Raw genomic sequence first — 19,441 nt, forward strand, 5'->3', positions numbered from 1 at the left:
GTATAATACAGGATGTAACTCAGGATCAGTAATGTACTAAGAGTTACATCCTGTATTATACCCCAGAGCTGCACTCACTATTCTGCTAGTGCAGTCCCTGTGTACATACATTACTGATCCTGTACTGATCCTGAGTTACATCCTGTATTATGCTCCAGAGCTGCACTCACTATTCTGCTGGTGCAGTCCCTGTGTACATACATTACTGATCCTGAGTTACATGCTGTATTATACTCCAGAGCTGCACTCACTATTCTGCTAGTGCAGTCACTGTGTACATACATTACTGATCCTGAGTTACATTCATGTATTATACTCCAGAGCTGCACTCACTATTCTGCTAGTGCAGTCACGGTGTACATACATTGCTTATCCTGGATGACATCCTGTATTATACTCCAGAGCTGTTCAGGGTTATTAATACCAGTCTCGCCATCTTGTTAGGCTCATGTAACAGAGGCAGAGTTCTCTTTTTGTAAATATTCATGCTAATGTCGTGTACACACAAGATGCAGCTTGCACATTACTACCGGTGACACAGACTGGCTACGAGTCATGTCTATAGTCATGTGCTCCTGTGCAGACTTCGTCAAGGACAATTTAATGATGCACTAAGTAAAGCGCCCGGGACATGCACAGCAAGTGCGACAATTTCACGTATCACTGCAATCCGGCAAATGCAGACGCCGGACGGTGCTCTCCGAGAAATGATTAATTCATTGCAACAGAAGACTGAACGCCAACAAGAGCTTTACCAATATAATCCCTCTAATGAACAGGGACCTTTTTTTACGTTACATTTTGCTGAGAAATTGTTTCAATAAAAAATTAAGAAAAAAGGAAACATTCCCAGGATCAGACTGGTCCACCAGAGATCCTCCCGAGGGCCCTTACTACAACGTGATCTCAAGGTTCCAGCTTTGGGGTATTTCTGCCACCAATCACTTAGCACTAGGGTCCATTTCTTATGCGATGATCATAAAATAACCCATGATCTCCTCCAAATGATAAGTCCTGTGTGTATACTGATAAAGGTGATGTTATTGGTAGGGGGCAAGAACCTCATGGGTGGGGCCAAGGAGCCCAATATGACACCCACAAGGAACCAGAATCTGTCCTGGCTTATTCTAGCAACCAAAAATCTCTCTGTTTTACAATGCATTATATATGAGGGATGCTTAATAAAACCTATTTTTGGCACACAAGATTTCTTTAAAAAAATATGTACAATTTTAAGCAGGTTTTTACTATGTAACACGTTCGTACTGCAATCACCACCTGCACCCATAGGATTATTTTTTAGGCACTAGGTAGAAGTCTGGTCTAGAGCACCATACAATCAATTTTGCCTCCATTAAAAGGGGTAGTTTGATACATACGTCATTGCTCTGTAGTGACTTGTTTTGAGTTAGTTGATATGTCTTCCTTAATTTTGAGAGAGCTAAATAAAAAAAATAGGCAGGGAATTTATATAATTAAGGAAGACATATCAACCAACTCAAAACAAGTCACCAGAGAGCAGCGAAAGGACAAGCAACGACGTCGGGTTATTAAAGTCACTGGACTACAGCAGACAGAATAATATATTGGTCACTGCCGCCAATCACAGACCAAAAGTGGACAGGTGATCAAAGAACTGGACCTCATTGCTTCTTGCCCTAGAGAAGATCACAGGAGAAACCTGCGCTGGTTTACAGCTGCGGACTATGCCTTCCAACATTTCCAGACTTCGGAAAAGTTTTTCTTTTGTAAAGTTGGACATCCCCTTTAAACTTAAACTATTAAGCATGGACTTCGTTTGAGCCTCATTTTTTCCTTCTGAAACCAGAAAAATGTTTCTTCCCCCAATTTATGCCTTAAAGTTAGAGACCTGGAATTCTCTAGAATATAATTATGGGTTTCAAATCGTGAGATTTGATTTAGGAGTCCATACAATTCATGCCAACTGCTCCAGAATTTGTGGCTTTAGCAACTGCCGCTTGGGCATTGTGTATGGCAATCTTAGGTTTGGGAACATCTTCTTGCCCATTGAAACGTCAGTGCACAATTTTTGTGCCGCATTGTTATAACCAGTCTGTTAAGGCAATCCCCAAAGGAGTCCCAACAAACTTGCTGGAGAGGCGGCACCTTATAACGGTGAAATGGTGCATTCTACTGTCCATACTGGTCTAAAGAAAGAAGATGGGACTGGCTAAAATGCCAAGACGTCATTAGAAGGGGGCACATACTTGTGTTCACTATATTTCAGTAATGCTTGTATATAAAGTTACATCGTGTCATGTATCCCTTTGAAACCCGCTGATCGTGCCGCTACGTGCAATAAAGCGACTTCACGTTCAGTCCTCCTAGCTAATGGGAACCACTGACCTGTATATTAATTGCAGCAAGCTGCGAAGCGCCAACTCTGCCAAAAATGATAAAAATCAGGACACTGTTCTTATGTCATAACGTGAAAGTGACAGTCCATCCTACCGTAGCATTCAGGCGATAGATCAGAAATGGAGGGGGCTTCCTGCTTACCGTGCAGAATCTCAATTATTAAAGAAGCACAAACCCATCGGAGCACGTCAGCATGTAACCAGGACTGACAAGGACTTAGAAGTGAACTTCTAAAAAGTTTTTTTTTAGCTTACAAAGAAAATAAAGAGTATGACGGTCCCCAAAACAATCTGACATGATGTGTTCAAAACAATTACCTAAAATCGGCTGCTGCTCAAGACCGATGAAAATTGCAACTCAAGGATCCAATCATGTCACCATGGGCCTGGATTTACAGATGCAATATGGCTACACCCCTATACTCCATGTGCACACAATACAGCATAGCTTGGATGTGAATGCAGCAGAGATCATGGATCAATCTGGAAAGTATCCAAAAAGTCACTGGTCCATCTACACAATACTGAAAATACTCAACCTCAACAAAGAAATTGCAAAACTGGTGGATTTGTGGAAATCTCAGAATGGAGAAGTTACTGATCTGCAAATGGTGACAAAAATGGAAACCATTTTCAAAAACATCTTCATTTCTTCAGTCTGGATCCTGAGCCAGATGCACTTACAGCCTCGGCTGCCATCACTGAGGTTATTAATGGGCGTCTGAGGAAGGTTCTGCCGCTGAATGCACTTGGGAAAATCATCAAGATCCTCCGCTGGCAGCTCCTGTGTAATCACCGACCAATGACGTCCTGCATGTACTCTATGGGAGACAGTCTGGAGACACTGCAGCCATGGGAGCAGGTTTAGGGCATGCAGGTGGCTCATAGTAACACCAGCAACATGTGGCCTGGCAAGGTGTTGAAAACCAGGTCCTGGGACACTTTGGAGAAATGGCCGCACCACTAGGTCCATTACCAAATTAATGAAATTCAGAGCTATTCGTGCACCTGAAATGAAGACTAGAGGGATCTGAGTAGTGGCGTACCGCCAATGGTGGCAGACCACGCTGCCGCTATGGGGCTGTAAGTCAGGGGGGCCCAGTGACAGCATCAGGACTCCCTTGCATCATACTTTCAACTGTTTTGGCAACCTGGATGCTGATACAGTTGAAAATAATGGGAGAGGGAGCAGTCAGCTGACGCGCCCTCTCCCATCATTCCCCCTGTGCGTCTGAGCTCTGTGACATCTCAGAACAGAGGGCATGAGGACGTCACTACAGCGCCCACTGTGCCGAGCATTGCAGAGGGTCAGAAGACATTGAGGAGCAGCGAGGGAACAGGGAGAGGAGAGTATTTGATTTAGTATGGAGGGTTTTGTGGTCCCCATTATACAGTATGGAACACTATGTGGTCCCCATGATACTGAATGGAGGGCCATGTGTTGCCCATAATACTGTAAGGAGGGCTAGTGGGGACCATTACAAAGTGTGGATGATTGTGTTGGGGCTACCATACCGTGAGGAAGGGTGTGGGGGCCATTATACTGTATGGAGGACTGTGTGGCATCATACTGTCTTCGGGGTCACCATACTTTGCTGGGAGGTGGGGGGGGGGGGATGTTTAGGGGGAGGGTGGTACAGTAAGGTCATCACAGTGTGTGGAAGGTACAGTGGGGTTATCATACTGTGTTCCGGGGGACACTATAGTTGGCAACATACTTTATGGGGGCAATCTAAGGGCTTAAATAGGAGAAAAAAGAAAGACTTTGTAAGGGCTGGAAAGTTTGAGATATGCTCTTCTGTGACCTCGCCAAATATTAAGGTTTTGTTTTTTTGGGAGAGGATAGTGGGGGGGAAAATAGAACTTCTGCTATGTGGCCCCATGATTTCTATGTATGCCCCAGGATCTGAGAACTGCACATCATTCCACTTCATACCATAATACCAAGAGTAAGATCGGTGTGATGTTCCCTCGTGAAGGCCTCTTCATGTAGTTGCCCACTTGTCTCCAGGCCAATCTCAAGCTATCATTACATTCAAGACAAAATCGGAAAGCATCATCTCCATTCCAGCCTCCATTGTTGACTAGCTCTACACTATGATGAACTGTGAGATCATTGGCATAAGGTGAATGAAACCCCTGTAGCTGGACATCTGGCTCATAGCCCAATGTCATGCAGATGCTTCTGATTGCGTAGACATGGCGTGAAGCCTTAGGTTCGGTATGACATCTAATTTCACTTACAGCACAGAATGGATCACTACACGATGCTCTCCAAATCTCACCAGACCATGTGAGCAGAGCCATGAAGAAGCCTCCACCAAGGATCACCACCACTGGTCCTACTCCCGTGATTATGGTGTGTGATGGAATAATGTATGGTAGCCAGACCCCTCCAGTCATCATTCCAGGTGTAGCTCAGAGTCACATTGATTGGTTGTAGAACCAGTGAGGAGGCCATTTCTCTAAAGTGTTCTAGTAGCCATTTTCAACACGACACAGTAAGGTTGCATGTTTGTCGTGCTACTGTGCCTAAACCTGCTCCCATGACTGCAGAGTCTCCGGACTTGTCTTCCATCAAGCTCATATGGGACGTCATTGGTTTGTGATTACGCAGGAGCTGCCAGCAGCAGATCTTGATGATTTGTCCAAGTGCATTCAGGGGCAGAACCTTCCTCAGACGACCATTAATAACCTCATTGATGGCAGTGGAAGTGGAGTGTTCTTCTAAGAAACGGGTTACCCTACCTGAACTTTCATCAGACTGGTTAAATCCGCAGATCTGACATATGCTTCGCACCCACTTATTCATCTCTTCTTCAGTTTCGGCCACCAAGTAGAATGTCCGATCACTGGTCTTTATGTCGAAGACGTAGCTGTCCTGGAGCTCCTTCTTGTTGAAGGTCAACCCAGAGTCTACCTGTTCACAGCAGCTGAGGTTGATGACCCGAATGGGCTTCTTGGAGTGGTCATTCTTATAATATTCCAGGACATCAGGATCTCCACTCATGCGTCCACTTCTCAGGATGAACCAACGTTTCTTCCATGCCTAAGTAAAAAACAGATAACGTTAGCGATCGGACTGCACATCCTGGAGGATCATACATGGTCACATACATACAAACTCCATCCATTGAAAGATCATAACATTTTTAAAGCGCCTTTCTTTACGTTTTGTGGGACGACAACCTTCCCAAAAATGGATATGTCAATCGGGAGTCAAAATCTATTAAAACTGGAGACCAGACATTTCAAAAATCACCAATGAATGGCTATAATTTAGAGGAAGTATTTAATCTCCTTGCAGTGCCACCACAGGAGAAACAGGGTATTACACTGACGGGTCCTCCAGAGACAGAGCAAGATTCTCTTTTTGCTCTGATTAATTGATGGAAGTTCTAAAGGACTCTCCCAAATCTAAAACACAAAGACTCCTCAGAATAGAATATTTGAAAATGGGGCTGGACAATCCCTTTAAATTAAGAACAGAACGACAATATAGCTGCTGCCAGAGTTTTCGCAGAGGTGCTGTTACCGGGCTTTCCTAAGCAGGTTTCCCCACTGGAAAGTCTGGGAAAATAAAGTAACAACCCCCATGGCATTGCTTTTACCCCTTAATGACCAGGCCAAATTTTTGAAATCTGACACGTGTCACTTTATGTAGTAATGCCTCTCTGGAATGCTTCAACATCTCTCATTGATTGAGATTTTTGTTTTTCGTGACACATACTTTATGATCGTGGTAAAATTAGGTTATGTTTTGCGTTTAATTTTTTAAAAATATCAGAAATGTGACAAATTTAAAAAAAATTTTTTGCAATTTTCAAACTTTGAATGACTTTCCCTTGAATCCACAGTCATACCACACAAAAAAACATTAATAAATAACATTTCCCTCATGTCTGCTTTCAGAATAATTTGTAAAATGTTGTTTTATTTTGGTAACATTTTAGAAGGTTTAAAAATGTAGCGGGTCACATTTTCATTTTGTTCAAGGAACTTTACAAAACTTATTTTTTTTTTAGGGATCCAAAAAACACGGAGGCAAAAGACCAGCACCACGTGCTTATTGTCAGTCTATAATCAGTTGCTTTTGGAATAGTCACCTGAGGCACCTCGCCCTATGGAGACCAGGTGCTACTCTCAAGACAAATATGTAGATCTAAATGTGGGAAACAGAGAGCACAAAAGGGTGATACCCTATGGGGGGAGAGTAGGAGAGTGCTGGTTACACTCACCTGATGGAGTCGTGACAGGCACAACTCCTATGAAGGCATGAAGAAAACCAGCTGCTGCTGCCCCGTGGCTGGAAGATGAATCCTCCAGGAGATATTGGATCCAGTTGGTTAAACACGTAGGTGGGCTGCGCTGCTGAAGTGAATCAATTCTTCAGAGATGATGATGATGAAAAAGGCTTTTTATTAACAACGCGTTTCAACGTCTTTTTTCAAGTAAAAAAAAAACAAATTTGTTTTTTCCACTTGAAAAAGACGCCGGTACGGCGTTGAAATGCGTTGTTAATAAAAAGCCTTTTTCATCATCATCATCTCTGAAGAATTGATTCACTTCAGCAGCGCAGCCCACCTACGTGTTTATCCAACTGGATCCAATCTCAAGACAAATAGTCAGAAAAAAAAGGATGTTTATAGACCGGTTATTCCTTTTATTTAATTCCGTCCATTTACAATTCCAGCGGTACACATCAGACAATTGCCGTTTCGTGCACACCGCGCTTCTGAGGGTACTCCTTGGACCCGTAGAAGCGTGGTGTGCGCGAAATGATGAGGTGTACCTCTTATTCCCCTGCCATGGAATTTTAAATGGATGGAATTAAAGGATGTTTTAAGACTAGTGTTGAGCATTCAGATACTGAAATATCGGGTATCGACGGATATTCGCTGTATCGGAGTTCCGATACAGAGTTCCGATACTTTTACAATATCGAATACCGGAATCGGAAGTTCACATAATGCCTGCGCTCTGCAGTGTCTCTGAAGGATGACAAGCTGGATGGCAGTGCTTAGCTGCGATCCAGCCTGTCATCAGAATGCCATCCCAGCGTGGGAGAATTCTCCTGCTCAAGCGCTGACATTACATTATCTCCCTTCATTACAATTAAATGGAATAGCTGGAATTAATATTTTTTTTAAGACGTTAATGCCACAGCCATGGTGGTTGTGGCATTACAGTGGTTGCCCAAATCGATGGGAACAGTGCTCACTGTGAAACATGAAAAGCCGGCAATTCATCAGCGGCATATACCGGTACCCGACAATTTAGAACAAAAAGAAGAGAGCATCACACATAGATTAGACAGATAGAAACATGTCAGTCACATATATATGAAGTACAGTGACAGTGTTGCTTACTATACTTGTCATTTAGTGTTAAAGGATTTATTTAAAAAAAATATTAGTGTTTTCATGCACCGTCTCTTTAACAAAAGCCGGCCGGCAATTCAGCAGCGGTACCCGACAATTTAGAACAGAAAGAGCATCACACATAGATTAGATAGATAGAAACATGTCAGTCACATATATAATAAGTACAGTGACAGTGTTGGTTACTGTACTTGTCATTTAGTGTTAAAATAAAGGATTTATTAAAAAAAAAAAAATTGGCGTGGGGTTCCCCGTAATTTTAGTCTCTAGCGGAGGTTAAGCAGATGGCTGGGGCAGATGTTTGAAGCCTGGGAAGGGGGTAATACCCACGGAGCTTCCCAGGCTACTAATATCAGCCCCCAGCTGAATACCTAGCCTTTACTAGCTATTAAAATGGAGGACCCCAAAAAAAAATGATGTGGGGTCCCCCCTATTTTAATAGCTAGCAAAGGCTAGGCAGACAGCTGGAGGCTGATATTAATAGCCCAGGAAGGGTGCCACGAATATTGGCCCCCTTCCAGGCTAGAAGCACCAGCCGTCAGCCGCCCCAGAAATGGCGCAACCATAGGATACGCCAATTCTGGCACTTAGCCTCGCTCTTCCCACTGCCCTGTAGCGGTGGCAGTGGGGTAATAGGGCTGGGGTTGATGTCGGCTTATAATGCCAGCTGATATCAAGCCCAGGTTGGTAATGGAGAGGGGTCTATAAGATACCCCCATTACTAACCCCATAGTCAAAGTTAAAAAAAAACACAAACACCCAGAATAAAGTCCTTTAATTGAAATAAAGACACAATTCTTTATTGTTCTAAATTAAACCATACTTACCATCACGCCCATTCCAGCTGAAGCCAACGATCTCCTGCAATAAAAGTAAAATAAAGCAACATCATCCTTACCTTTCCATGGTTCCCAGGACGGCTACAGCTCTGCTACATTCACATGACAGGCTGGATCGCAGCAGAAAGCTGCCATCCAGCCTGTCATGCCGCAGGCAGACACTGAGAAGCGCAGGCATGCTTGCGCTCCTCAGTGTCAGGCTGTGACGGCATCCAGATGAGCAGACAATGAACTCAGCTCACCTCATGCACGTCACTGACAGCGTGGGAGAACTCTCCTGCGCATGCGGTGAGAGTGAGAGACTCGGCTCATCTGGATGCCGTCACAGCCTGACACTGAGGAGCGCAAGCATGCCTGCGGTTCTCAGTGTCTGCCTGCAGCATGACAGGCTGGATGGCAGCTTTCTGCTGCGATCCAGCCTGTCATCTCAATGTAGCAGAGCTGGAGCTGTCCTGGGAACCATCGAAAGGTAAGGATGATGTTGGTTTATTATTTTTCTTTTATTGCAGGAGATCATTGGCTTCAGCTGGAATGGGCATGATGGTAGGTAAGGTTTAATTTAGAACAATAAAGAATTGTGTGTTTATTTCAATTAAAGGACTTTATTCTGGGTGTTGTGTTTTTTTTTTAAATACTTTACTAGAAATTCATGGCGGTCATGTCTAATATTGGCGTGACCCCATGAATTTCGGGCTTAGGGCCAGCTGATAATGCCAAGCTGGCCCTAACCCCTTTATTACCCAGTGAGCCACAGCACTAGGGCCCTGGATGAGTTGGGTACAGCGCCAGAAGATGGCGCTTCTATGAACGCGCCATTTTCCAGAGTCTCTCACGCTCACCACATGCGCAGGAGAATTCTCCCATGCTGTCAGTGACGTGCATGAGGTGAGCTGAGTTCATTGTCGGCTCATCGGGATGCCGTCACAGCCAGACACTGAGGAGCGCAAGCATGCCTGCGCTTCTCAGTGTCTGCGGGATGACAGGCTGGATGGCAGCTTTCGGCTGCGATCCAGCCTGTCATCTCGATGTAGCAGAGCTGGAGCTGTCCTGGGAACCATGGAAAGGTAAGGATGAGGTTGGTTTATTTTTCTTTTATTGCAGGAGATCGTTGGCTTCAGCTGGAATGGGCGTGATGGTAAGTATGGTTTAATTTAGAACAATAAAGAATTGTGTGTTTATTTCAATTAAAGGACTTTATTCTGGGTGTTTGTGCTTTTTTTAACTTTGATTATGGGATTAGTAATGGGGGTGTCTTATAGACGCCTCTCCATTACTAACCTGGGCTTGATGTCAGCTGGCATTATAAGCTGACATCAACCCCAGCCCTATTACCCCACTGCCACCGCTACAGGGCAGTGGGAAGAGCGAGGCTAAGTGCCAGAATTGGCGCATCCTATGGATGCGCCATTTCTGGGGCGGCTGACGGCTGGTGTTTCTAGCCTGGGAGGGGGCCAATATTCATGGCTCCCTTCCTGGGCTATTAATATCAGCCCCCAGCTGTCTGCCTAGCCTTTGCTAGCTATTAAAATAGGGGGGACCCCACGTCATTTTTTTGGGGGGGTCCCCCATTTTAATAGCTAGCAAAGGCTAGGTATTCAGCTGGGGGCTGATATTAGTAGCCTGGGAATCTCCGTGGGTATTAGCCCATTCCCAGGCTTCAAACATCTGCCCCACCCGTCTGCTTAACCTCCGCTAGAGACTAAAATTACGGGGAACCTAATGCCAATTTTTTTTTTTAAATAAATCCTTTATTTTAACACTAAATGACAAGTACAGTAACCAACACTATCACTGTACTTATTATATATGTGACTGACATGTTTCTATCTATCTAATCTATGTGTGAAGCTCTATTCTTTCTGTTGTAAATTGTCGGGTACCGGTGTATGCCGCTGATGAATTGCCGGCTTTTCATGTTTCACTGTGAGCACTGTTCCCATCGATTTGGGCAATCACCTCCCCCAATACATTCTACATTATTCTTAGTCGTTTTCCTTCATGTAGAATTAAGCTACAAGGAAAGAAAGGGTTTATTTTCATTCCGTTATTTCTGTCCCATTGACTTGCATTGGTTTCCGGTATCGGAATCGGCGATATCCGATACTTTTGGGTATCGGCCCGATCCAATCCGATCCGATATTTCCTGATATCGGAAGGTATCGCTCAACACTATTTAAGACTAGTGTTGAGCCACCCCCATAGTGTTCGGGTTCGGTTCGTCGAACACCGGGATGTTCGAGGAACTGTTCGTCGAACACCTTAGAACACAGTCGAACACCGTTAAAACCAATGGCAGGCAAACAAAAACACATAGAAAACACCTTCAAAAGGTGTCCAAAAGCTGACAAACTGCTCAGAAGACACTCTCTTTAAAAAAGCCGGCCGGCAATTCAGCAGCGGCATACACCGGTACCCGACAATTTAGACAAGAAGGAATAGAGCATCACACATAGATTAGATAGATAGAAACATGTCAGTCACACATATAAGAAGCACAGTGACAGTGTTGGTTACTGCACTTGTCATTTAGTGTAAAGGATTTATTTAAAAAAATAACAGTGTTTTCATGCACTGTCTCTTTAAAAAAGCCGGCCGGCAATTCAGCATCTGTACCCGACAATTTAGAACAGAAAGAATAGAGAATCACACATAGATTAGATAGATAGAAACATGTCAGTCAGATATATAATAAGTACAGTGATAGTGTTGGTTACTGTACTTGTCATTTAGTGTTAAAATAAAGGATTTATTAAAAAAAAAATTAGCGTGGGGTTCCCCGTAATTTTAGTCTCTAGCGGAGGTTAAGCAGACAGCTGGGGCAGATGTTTGAAGCCTGGGAAGGGGGTAATACCCACGGAGCTTCCCAGGCTACTAATATCAGCCCCCAGCTGAATACCTAGCCTTTACTAGCTATTAAAATGGGGGACCCCCCAAAAAAATGACGTGGGGTCCCCCCTAATTTAATAGCTAGCAAAGGCTAGGCAGACAGCTGGGGGCTGATATTAATAGCCCAGGAAGGGTGCCATGAATATTGGCCCCCTCCCAGGCTAGAAACACCAGCCGTCAGCCGCCCCAGAAATGGCGCATCCATAGGATGCGCCAATTCTGGCACTTAGCCTCGCTCTTCCCACTGCCCTGTAGCGGTGGCAGTGGGGTAATAGGGTTGGGGTTGATGTCGGCTTATAATGCCAGCTGACATCAAGCCCAGGTTAGTAATGGAGAGGCGTCTATAAGACACCCCCATTACTAACCCCATAGTGAAAGTTAAAAGAAAACACAACACCCAGAATAAAGTCCTTTAATTGAAATAAACACACAATTCTTTATTGTTCTAAATTAAACCATACTTACCATCACGCCCATTCCAGCTGAAGCCAACGATCTCCTGCAATAAAAGAAAAATAATAAAGCAACCTCATCCTTACCTTTCGATGGTTCCCAGGACAGCTCCAGCTCTGCTACATCGAGATGACAGGCTGGACCGCAGCAGAACGCTGCCATCCAGCCTGTCAACCCGCAGACACTGAGAAGAGCAGGCTTGCTTCGCTCCTCAGTGTCTCGCTGTGACGGCATCCAGATGAGCCGAGGTCATGTCCAATGAACTCGGCTCACCTCATGCACGTCACTGACAGCGTGGGAAAATTCTCCTGCACTCAGCGCTTCAGCGTGGGAGAATTCTCACGCTGAAGCGCTGAGTGCAGGAGAATTTTCCCACGCTGTCAGTGACGTGCATGAGGTGAGCTGAGATCATTGGACATGAACTCACCTCATGCACGTCACTGACAGCGTGGGAAAATTCTCACGCTGAAGCCCTGAGTGCAGGAGAATTCTCCCCCGCTGTCAGTGACTTGCATGAGGTGAGCTCATGTCCAATGAACTCAGCTCACCTCATGCACGTCACTGACAGCGTGGGAAAATTCTCCTGCACTCAGCGCTTCAGCGTGAGAATTTTCCCACGCTGTCAGTGACGTGCATGAGGTGAGTTCATGTCCAATGATCTCAGCTCACCTCATGCACGTCACTTACAGCGTGGGAGAATTCTCCTGCACTCAGCGCTTCAGCGTGAGAATTTTCCCACGCTGTCAGTGACGTGCATGAGGTGAGCCGAGTTCATTGGACATGACCTCGGCTCATCTGGATGCCGTCACAGCGAGACACTGAGGAGCGCAAGCATGCCAGCGCTTCTCAGTGCCTGCGGGATGACAGGCTGGATGGCAGCGTTCTGCTGCGGTCCAGCCAGTCATCTCGATGTAGCAGAGCTGAAGCTGTCATGGGAACCATGGAAAGGTAAGGATGATGTTGGTTTATTATTTTTCTTTTATTTCAGGAGATCGTTGGCTTCAGCTGGAATGGGCGTGATGGTAAGTATGGTTTAATTTAGAACAATAAAGAATTGTGTGTTTATTTCAATTAAAGGACTTTATTCTGGGTGTTGTGTTTTTTTTAAATACTTTACTAGAAATTCATGGTGGTCATGTCGAATACTGGCGTGACCCCATGAATTTTGGGCTTAGGGCCAGCTGATAATACCAAGCTGGCCCTAACCCCTTTATTACCCAGTGAGCCACCGCACCAGGGCCCTGGATGAGTTGGGTACAGCGCCAGAAGATGGCGCTTCTATGAACGCGCCATTTTCCGGGGTGGCTGCGGACTGCAATTTGCAGCGGGTGGGGCCCAGAAAGCTTGGGCCTCCCTGCGCTGCAGATTCCAGCCCCCAGCTGCCTAGTTGTACCTGGCTGGACACAAAAATAGGGCGAAGCCCCACGTATTTTTTTTTTAAATTATTTCATGAAATTCATGAAATAATTAAGAAAAAAAGGCCTTCTCTATATTGTTGTGTCCGGCTAGGTACAAATAGGCAGCTGGTGGTTGGGGGCAGCCCGTTCCTGCCTGCTGTACCTGGCTGGACACAAATATAGTGCGAAGCCCCACGTCAATTTTTTTTAATTATTTAAGGAAATTCATGAAATAATTAAAAGAAAATTGACGTGGGGCTTCGCCCTGTTTTTGTGTCCAGCCAGGTACAACTAGGCAGCTGGGGGCTGGAATCTGCAGCGCAGGGAGGACCAAGCTTTCTGGCCCCCCCCCGCTGCAAATTGCAGTCCGCAGCCACCCCGGAAAATGGCGCGTTCATAGAAGCGCCATCTTCTGGCACTGTACCCAACTCATCCAGGGCCCTGGTGCGGTGGCTCACTGGGTAATAAAGGGGTTAGGGCCAGCTTGGCATTATCAGCTGGCCCTAAGCCCGAAATTCATGGGGTCACGCCAATATTAGACATGACCACCATGAATTTCTAGTAAAGTATTTAAAAAAACACAACACCCAGAAAAAAGTCCTTTAATTGAAATAAACACACAATTCTTTATTGTTCTAAATTAAACCATACTTACCGTCACGCCCATTCCAGCTGAAGCCAACGATCTCCTGAAATAAAAGAAAAATAATAAACCAACATCATCCTTACCTTTCCATGGTTCCCATGACAGCTTCAGCTCTGCTACATCGAGATGACAGGCTGGACCACAGCAGAACGCTGCCATCCAGCCTGTCATCCCGAAGACACTGAGAAGCGCAGGCTTGCTTGCGCTCCACAGTGTCTCTCTGTGAGGGCATCCAGATGAGCCGAGTTAATGTCCAATGAACTCGGCTCACCTCATGCACGTCACTGACAGCGTGGGAAAATTCTCCTGCACTCAGCGCTTCAGCATGGGAGAATTCTCCTGCACTCAGCGCTTCAGCGTGAGAATTTTCCCACGCTGTCAGTGACGTGCATGAGGTGTGCCGAGTTCATTGGACATGAACTCGGCTCATCTGGATGCCGTCACAGAGAGACACTGTGGAGCGCAAGCAAGCCTGCGCTTCTCAGTGTCTGCGGGATGACAGGCTGGATGGCAGCGTTCTGCTGTGGTCCAGCCTGTCATCTCGATGTAGCAGAGCTGAAGCTGTCGTGGGAACCATGGAAAGGTAAGGATGATGTTGGTTTATTATTTTTCTTTTATTTCAGGAGATCGTTGGCTTCAGCTGGAATGGGCGTGATTGTAAGTATGGTTTAATTTAGAACAATAAAGAATTGTGTCTTTATTTCAATTAAAGGACTTTATTCTGGGTGTTTGTGTTTTTTTTTAACTTTGACTACGGGGTTAGTAATGGGGGTGTCTTATAGACGCCTCTCCATTACTAACCTGGGCTTGATGTCAGCTGGCATTATAAGCTGACATCAACCCCAGCCCTATTACCCCACTGCCACCGCTACAGGGCAGTGGGAAGAGCGAGGCTAAGTGCCAGAATTGGCGCATCCTATGGATGCGCCATTTCTGGGGCGGCTGACGGCTGGTGTTTCTAGCCTGGGAGGGGGCCAATATTCATGGCACCCTTCCTGGGCTATTAATATCAGCCCCCAGCTGTCTGCCTAGCCTTTGCTAGCTAATAAAATAGGGGGGACCCCACGTCATTTTTTTGGGGGGTCCCCCATTTTAATAGCTAGTAAAGGCTAGGTATTCAGCTGGGGGCTGATATTAGTAGCCTGGGAAGCTCCGTGGGTATTACCCCCTTCCCAGGCTTCAAACATCTGCCCCAGCCGTCTGCTTAACCTCCGCTAGAGCCTAAAATTAAGGGGAACCCCACGCCAATTTTTTTTTTAAATAAATCCTTTATTTTAACACTAAATGACAAGTACAGTAATCAACACTATCACTGTACTTATTATATATGTGACTGACATGTTTCTATCTATCTATCTAATCTATGTGTGATGCTCTATTCCTTCCATTCTAAATTGTCGGGTACCGCTGCTGAATTGCCGGCCGGCTTTTTTTAAAGAGACGGTGCATGAAAACACTATTTTTTTAAATAAATCCTTTACACTAAATGACAAGTACAGTAAGCAACACTGTCACTGTACTTCATATATATGTGACTGACATGTTTCTATCTAATCTATGTGTGAAGCTCTATTCTTTCGGTTCTAAATTGTCGGGTACCGGTGTATGCCGCTGCTGAATTGCCGGCTTTTCATGTTTCACTGTGAGCACTGTTCCCATCGATTTGGGCAATCACTCTAATGCCACAACCACCATGGCTGTGGCATTACAGTGAGTGGCAGACAATCCCTGCATGATTGGTGCTCTAAATAGCGCCAGACATGCAGGACACGCTTTTGGTGCACGAACAGTTATCGAACATGACCTCGAACAGCCGAATTTTTTGCAAATCGTTCGGGTTCGTCGAACAACTCGAACACCGCCCAAAACAGCTCGAATTTGAGATTGGCGAACAGTTCTAGTCGAACAACGCTCATCTCTATTTAAGACCGGTTAATGCCATCTTTTTTTCTTTCATTGCATTGTTATTTTTTAGGGACCTGTTCAGTTTTGAAAGGACTTTGGAGGTCTTATATGTATTGGAGATCCCCAAAAAGTGACATTTTAAAAACAGCGCCCCTCAACGTATTCAAAATGACTTTCAAAGTAATTTATTAACCCTTCAGGTGGTAAACATCAGGACCACACGATCAAGATCTCAGGGTGCCAATGAGGTTAAAGAGGAAGCCCCTACACTCTGTTAACCATCTAGATGCTGTAGTCACTATTGACAGCAGTATTTAAAGGAGTAAAACGGCCATGGTCGGTGCCAAAACTGACCGTAGCTGATGCAGCAAGTCGTCTGCTATAGTGCACAGCTGATAGCTGCTGGATTGTCACCCGTCAGAGGATGCTAGTCTCTTAAATCGCAGGTCAGTTTTAAGCTGTATTGGTGGTCACTAAGGGGTTAATAGTGGCCATATTGGGTGTCAACCACTCTTTCCCCCCCAAAAAAGTGCAACTTTTTATTTTAATAAACTTTATATAAACTTCATTTTCTTTTATATTCTTGCTCCACAAGCAAAACCGATGGACTGAAAGAGGGTCACTGACAGCCACATCGGAGGCGTGACCTGGCCCGGAACAGACAGCCGTCTCTGATCCAGTCTGTCAATCACTGCTCAGCTTCTGCTGTTGACAAGTACAAGGAGGTGATGGAGCATTTAGGGGTTACATTTATAGTAAACTTTCCTATTCTAGACCAACATTAACTCATGCAACAGCCCGGACGATAAATAAAAAACTAGAAAGTTAATGTTTATGTAAAAATATTAAAAACGATAAATCACAAAATAAGTCAAGATACCCCCCCATAACCCCTCCACCAAGAATACTAGCTATGAATAGTGTTATTGAATACAGTACAGATAGAGAGTTGGAACATTTAGTAGAAAGGCAAAGAAAATTTGCTCTGTCACAGGCACCGATGCACAAACTTTATAGAAATCAAGACCCCATTTAAAGTATTCAAGAGTAAGAGTCATGCCCCTGGTGTAACATTATATAACAAACACTATATGGACACAGGTATTGGACGCACGCCTTCATCAGTCCCATTGCCCCTGGTGTATAACATCCATCCCAGTTGCCCCCTAGTATCTAAAATACATGCCCATTTCCCCCAGTGTATAACCTCCGGCCCCCATCATGTCGTCTGCCTTTACTAACGTGTAACAGATCGGCTGGTGGTGCGGAACTCCCTGATACCAGCGCAGTCCTCTATTAGGAGCCACCGGGGTAACAAGTCCATCCATGACATTTCTTCCCCCATCACCTGTGAGTGATATTACTGAGGAGTGGTAGGAACCGCAGCAACTCAGTCACAAAGTGGAGACCCCGTAACGTTACAGAGCGGGGGGCCAAGTGCTGAGGAGCAGAGGGCAGAAAGGTCACCATCGCTCTGCTGACCCCATAACTGCAGAGTCCAGACCTCCTCTGGTATCAGCACAAACACTGCGCCGCCGCCAGGAGCTTCAAGGCTGAGCAGCGGCATGCAGCCGTACATCACCAAGCAAAGAGTGTTGGATGGAGTGGTGTAAAGCCGCCACCTCTGGACTCTGGAGGAGACGTGTTCTGTGCAGTGATGGATCGCACTTCTCTACCTGCGTCTGATGGAGGAGTCTGGGTTTGGTGATCCCTGGAGGACGTTACCCCCTGACTGCAATGTGCCGCTCTACAGATGGTGGAGGAGGATAATGCTATGGGCTGTTATCAGGGGGCGGCCACGGACCCTCAGCTCCAGTGATGGGAAATCTTAATCTTCCGCACAAGACATTGTGGACAATTGTAGCTTCAGCTTTGTGTGAACAGTTTGGGGTTCGCCCTTTACTGTTCCCCATAACTGTGTCCAGTGCACAAGCTCCATACAGACAGAGGGGAGAACATGAGTGGCCGCACAGAGCCCGGACCTCAGCCCCATCCTATAATGAAGATTGTGAGCCCGGACCCTCCAACATCAGGGTCTGACCCCACAAATGCTCAAAAATTCCCACAGACTCCTCTAAAATCTTGTCCTTCACAGAACAGCGGAGCCGTTATATCTGCAGAGGGGCCACTCCATATGTCTTTTAGGGGAAATGTGGAAGTGTCCCACTATTCTCCATACAGTGTTCATATATATTTTTTTAACCTAGGAAATTAATGGAAAACTCAGTCCTATATAAAAAGTTATTTTCTGCCATACAATGCACATGAATACCACCGTCATCTACTTTATATACTGAAGTGGCTCACAATGGGTCACTCCCCATCTGCTTTCCTCTTCCAGGTTGTTTTTTTCCAGCTTGCCAAAAGCACAAAGGAACATAAAACGCTGTCAGTGACAGCCAGTGTCAGCGCTAGGCCTGTGTCACAGTGAAAAGAATAAAAACGTCGTCGATGTAGCGGGCACGGCTAATGATCGCAGTGACGTTCGGGCAGGGATGGGTTATGGCGCTGTGCCAAGCTAATGCCTCGCCGTTATGTGACCGCTGAGATTTTAATGCAGCGATGTCTGGATCGTCTCGGGTAATGTCTATTTATCTGCAGGAATACTGCGAAAGTAAAATGCTGGCGCTGCGAGGGCTTTTAGCAGGAGCCGAGAAAACACATTTGGTGGAGAAGAATAACGATCTTCTGTCCTTAATCAAGCGACGGCCTGAACTCAGCATGAAGGAGTCGTAGACGTCTTTAGAGTTAATGGCACTTTGCTCCCATGACCATCTCCTGTAAAGCAGTGACAACCCAACTAGGCATGCTGGGAGTTGTAGTCACAAGTTGCTGACTTCTGCGCGGGTTTTAAGTATTTCTCTCTCATCTATTCACATACAAAACTTAAATAAAATAAAAATAAAATATATATATATATATATATATATATATATATATATATATATATATATATATATATATATATATATATATATATATATATATATATATATATATAATTTTTATTGAGGAATTATGGGTAATATTTTCACCTACTTTAAAGGAAAGTATATAAACATTTGCAATCCAGTTACTTGAGAAGTGAAAGAGTTAACAAGTCTGTTTATAAAACTCCCAGAATTCCATCTGAATAAATATTTATCACTTTGTATTTCTCAGGAGGGATAGTTAATAGGATCACATCGCTCCAGTCTGGAGATCAAACACGCGCCACCTGCATGCAGGTACTAAAGCTTTCTGGCTCAGGAAGGGGACAGGAAGACATGGCTTCCAGATATCAGTAAATCTGTCAAAAGTTAGTTAAAAAAAAAAAGCCACATCCCCTTTAATTAAAGTAACGCGGCCCTCTCACAAAAGCAGTTGGGGGTGGGACACGCAGATCTCACCGCCAACACCAGTTTGTCAGGAGACGCAACTCCGCTCCCTCAAATCGTCAGGACAATTATGCAATTGACTAACGAGTGATGGATGAGGCCGCGGCAGCTTCCACTACTAGGCCGGTTATTGGAGGAACGCACAGTGAGTGTATGGTATATACACCCCGGTATGGTCA

The 19,441-nt window shown here is 45.1% G+C and overlaps 1 protein-coding gene across 1 annotated transcript in view; it reads right to left on the reverse strand.

Annotated features, from left to right (window-relative positions):
* The window catches only part of GAB2 (GRB2 associated binding protein 2), a 126,775-nt gene that overhangs the window by 37,985 nt on the left and 69,349 nt on the right, over positions 1 to 19,441 (reverse strand). Inside the window, exon 2 of the mRNA XM_073661686.1 lies at positions 5,127 to 5,427. Within this exon, the coding sequence (XP_073517787.1) occupies positions 5,127 to 5,427 (301 nt within the window). The remainder of the gene's footprint in view (positions 1 to 5,126; positions 5,428 to 19,441) is intronic.

Source organism: Phyllobates terribilis, unplaced genomic scaffold (assembly GCF_046119375.1).
Source record: "Phyllobates terribilis strain yellow unplaced genomic scaffold, ASM4611937v1 Scaffold_2__4_contigs__length_985480577, whole genome shotgun sequence".
Lineage (NCBI taxonomy): Eukaryota > Metazoa > Chordata > Amphibia > Anura > Dendrobatidae > Phyllobates > Phyllobates terribilis.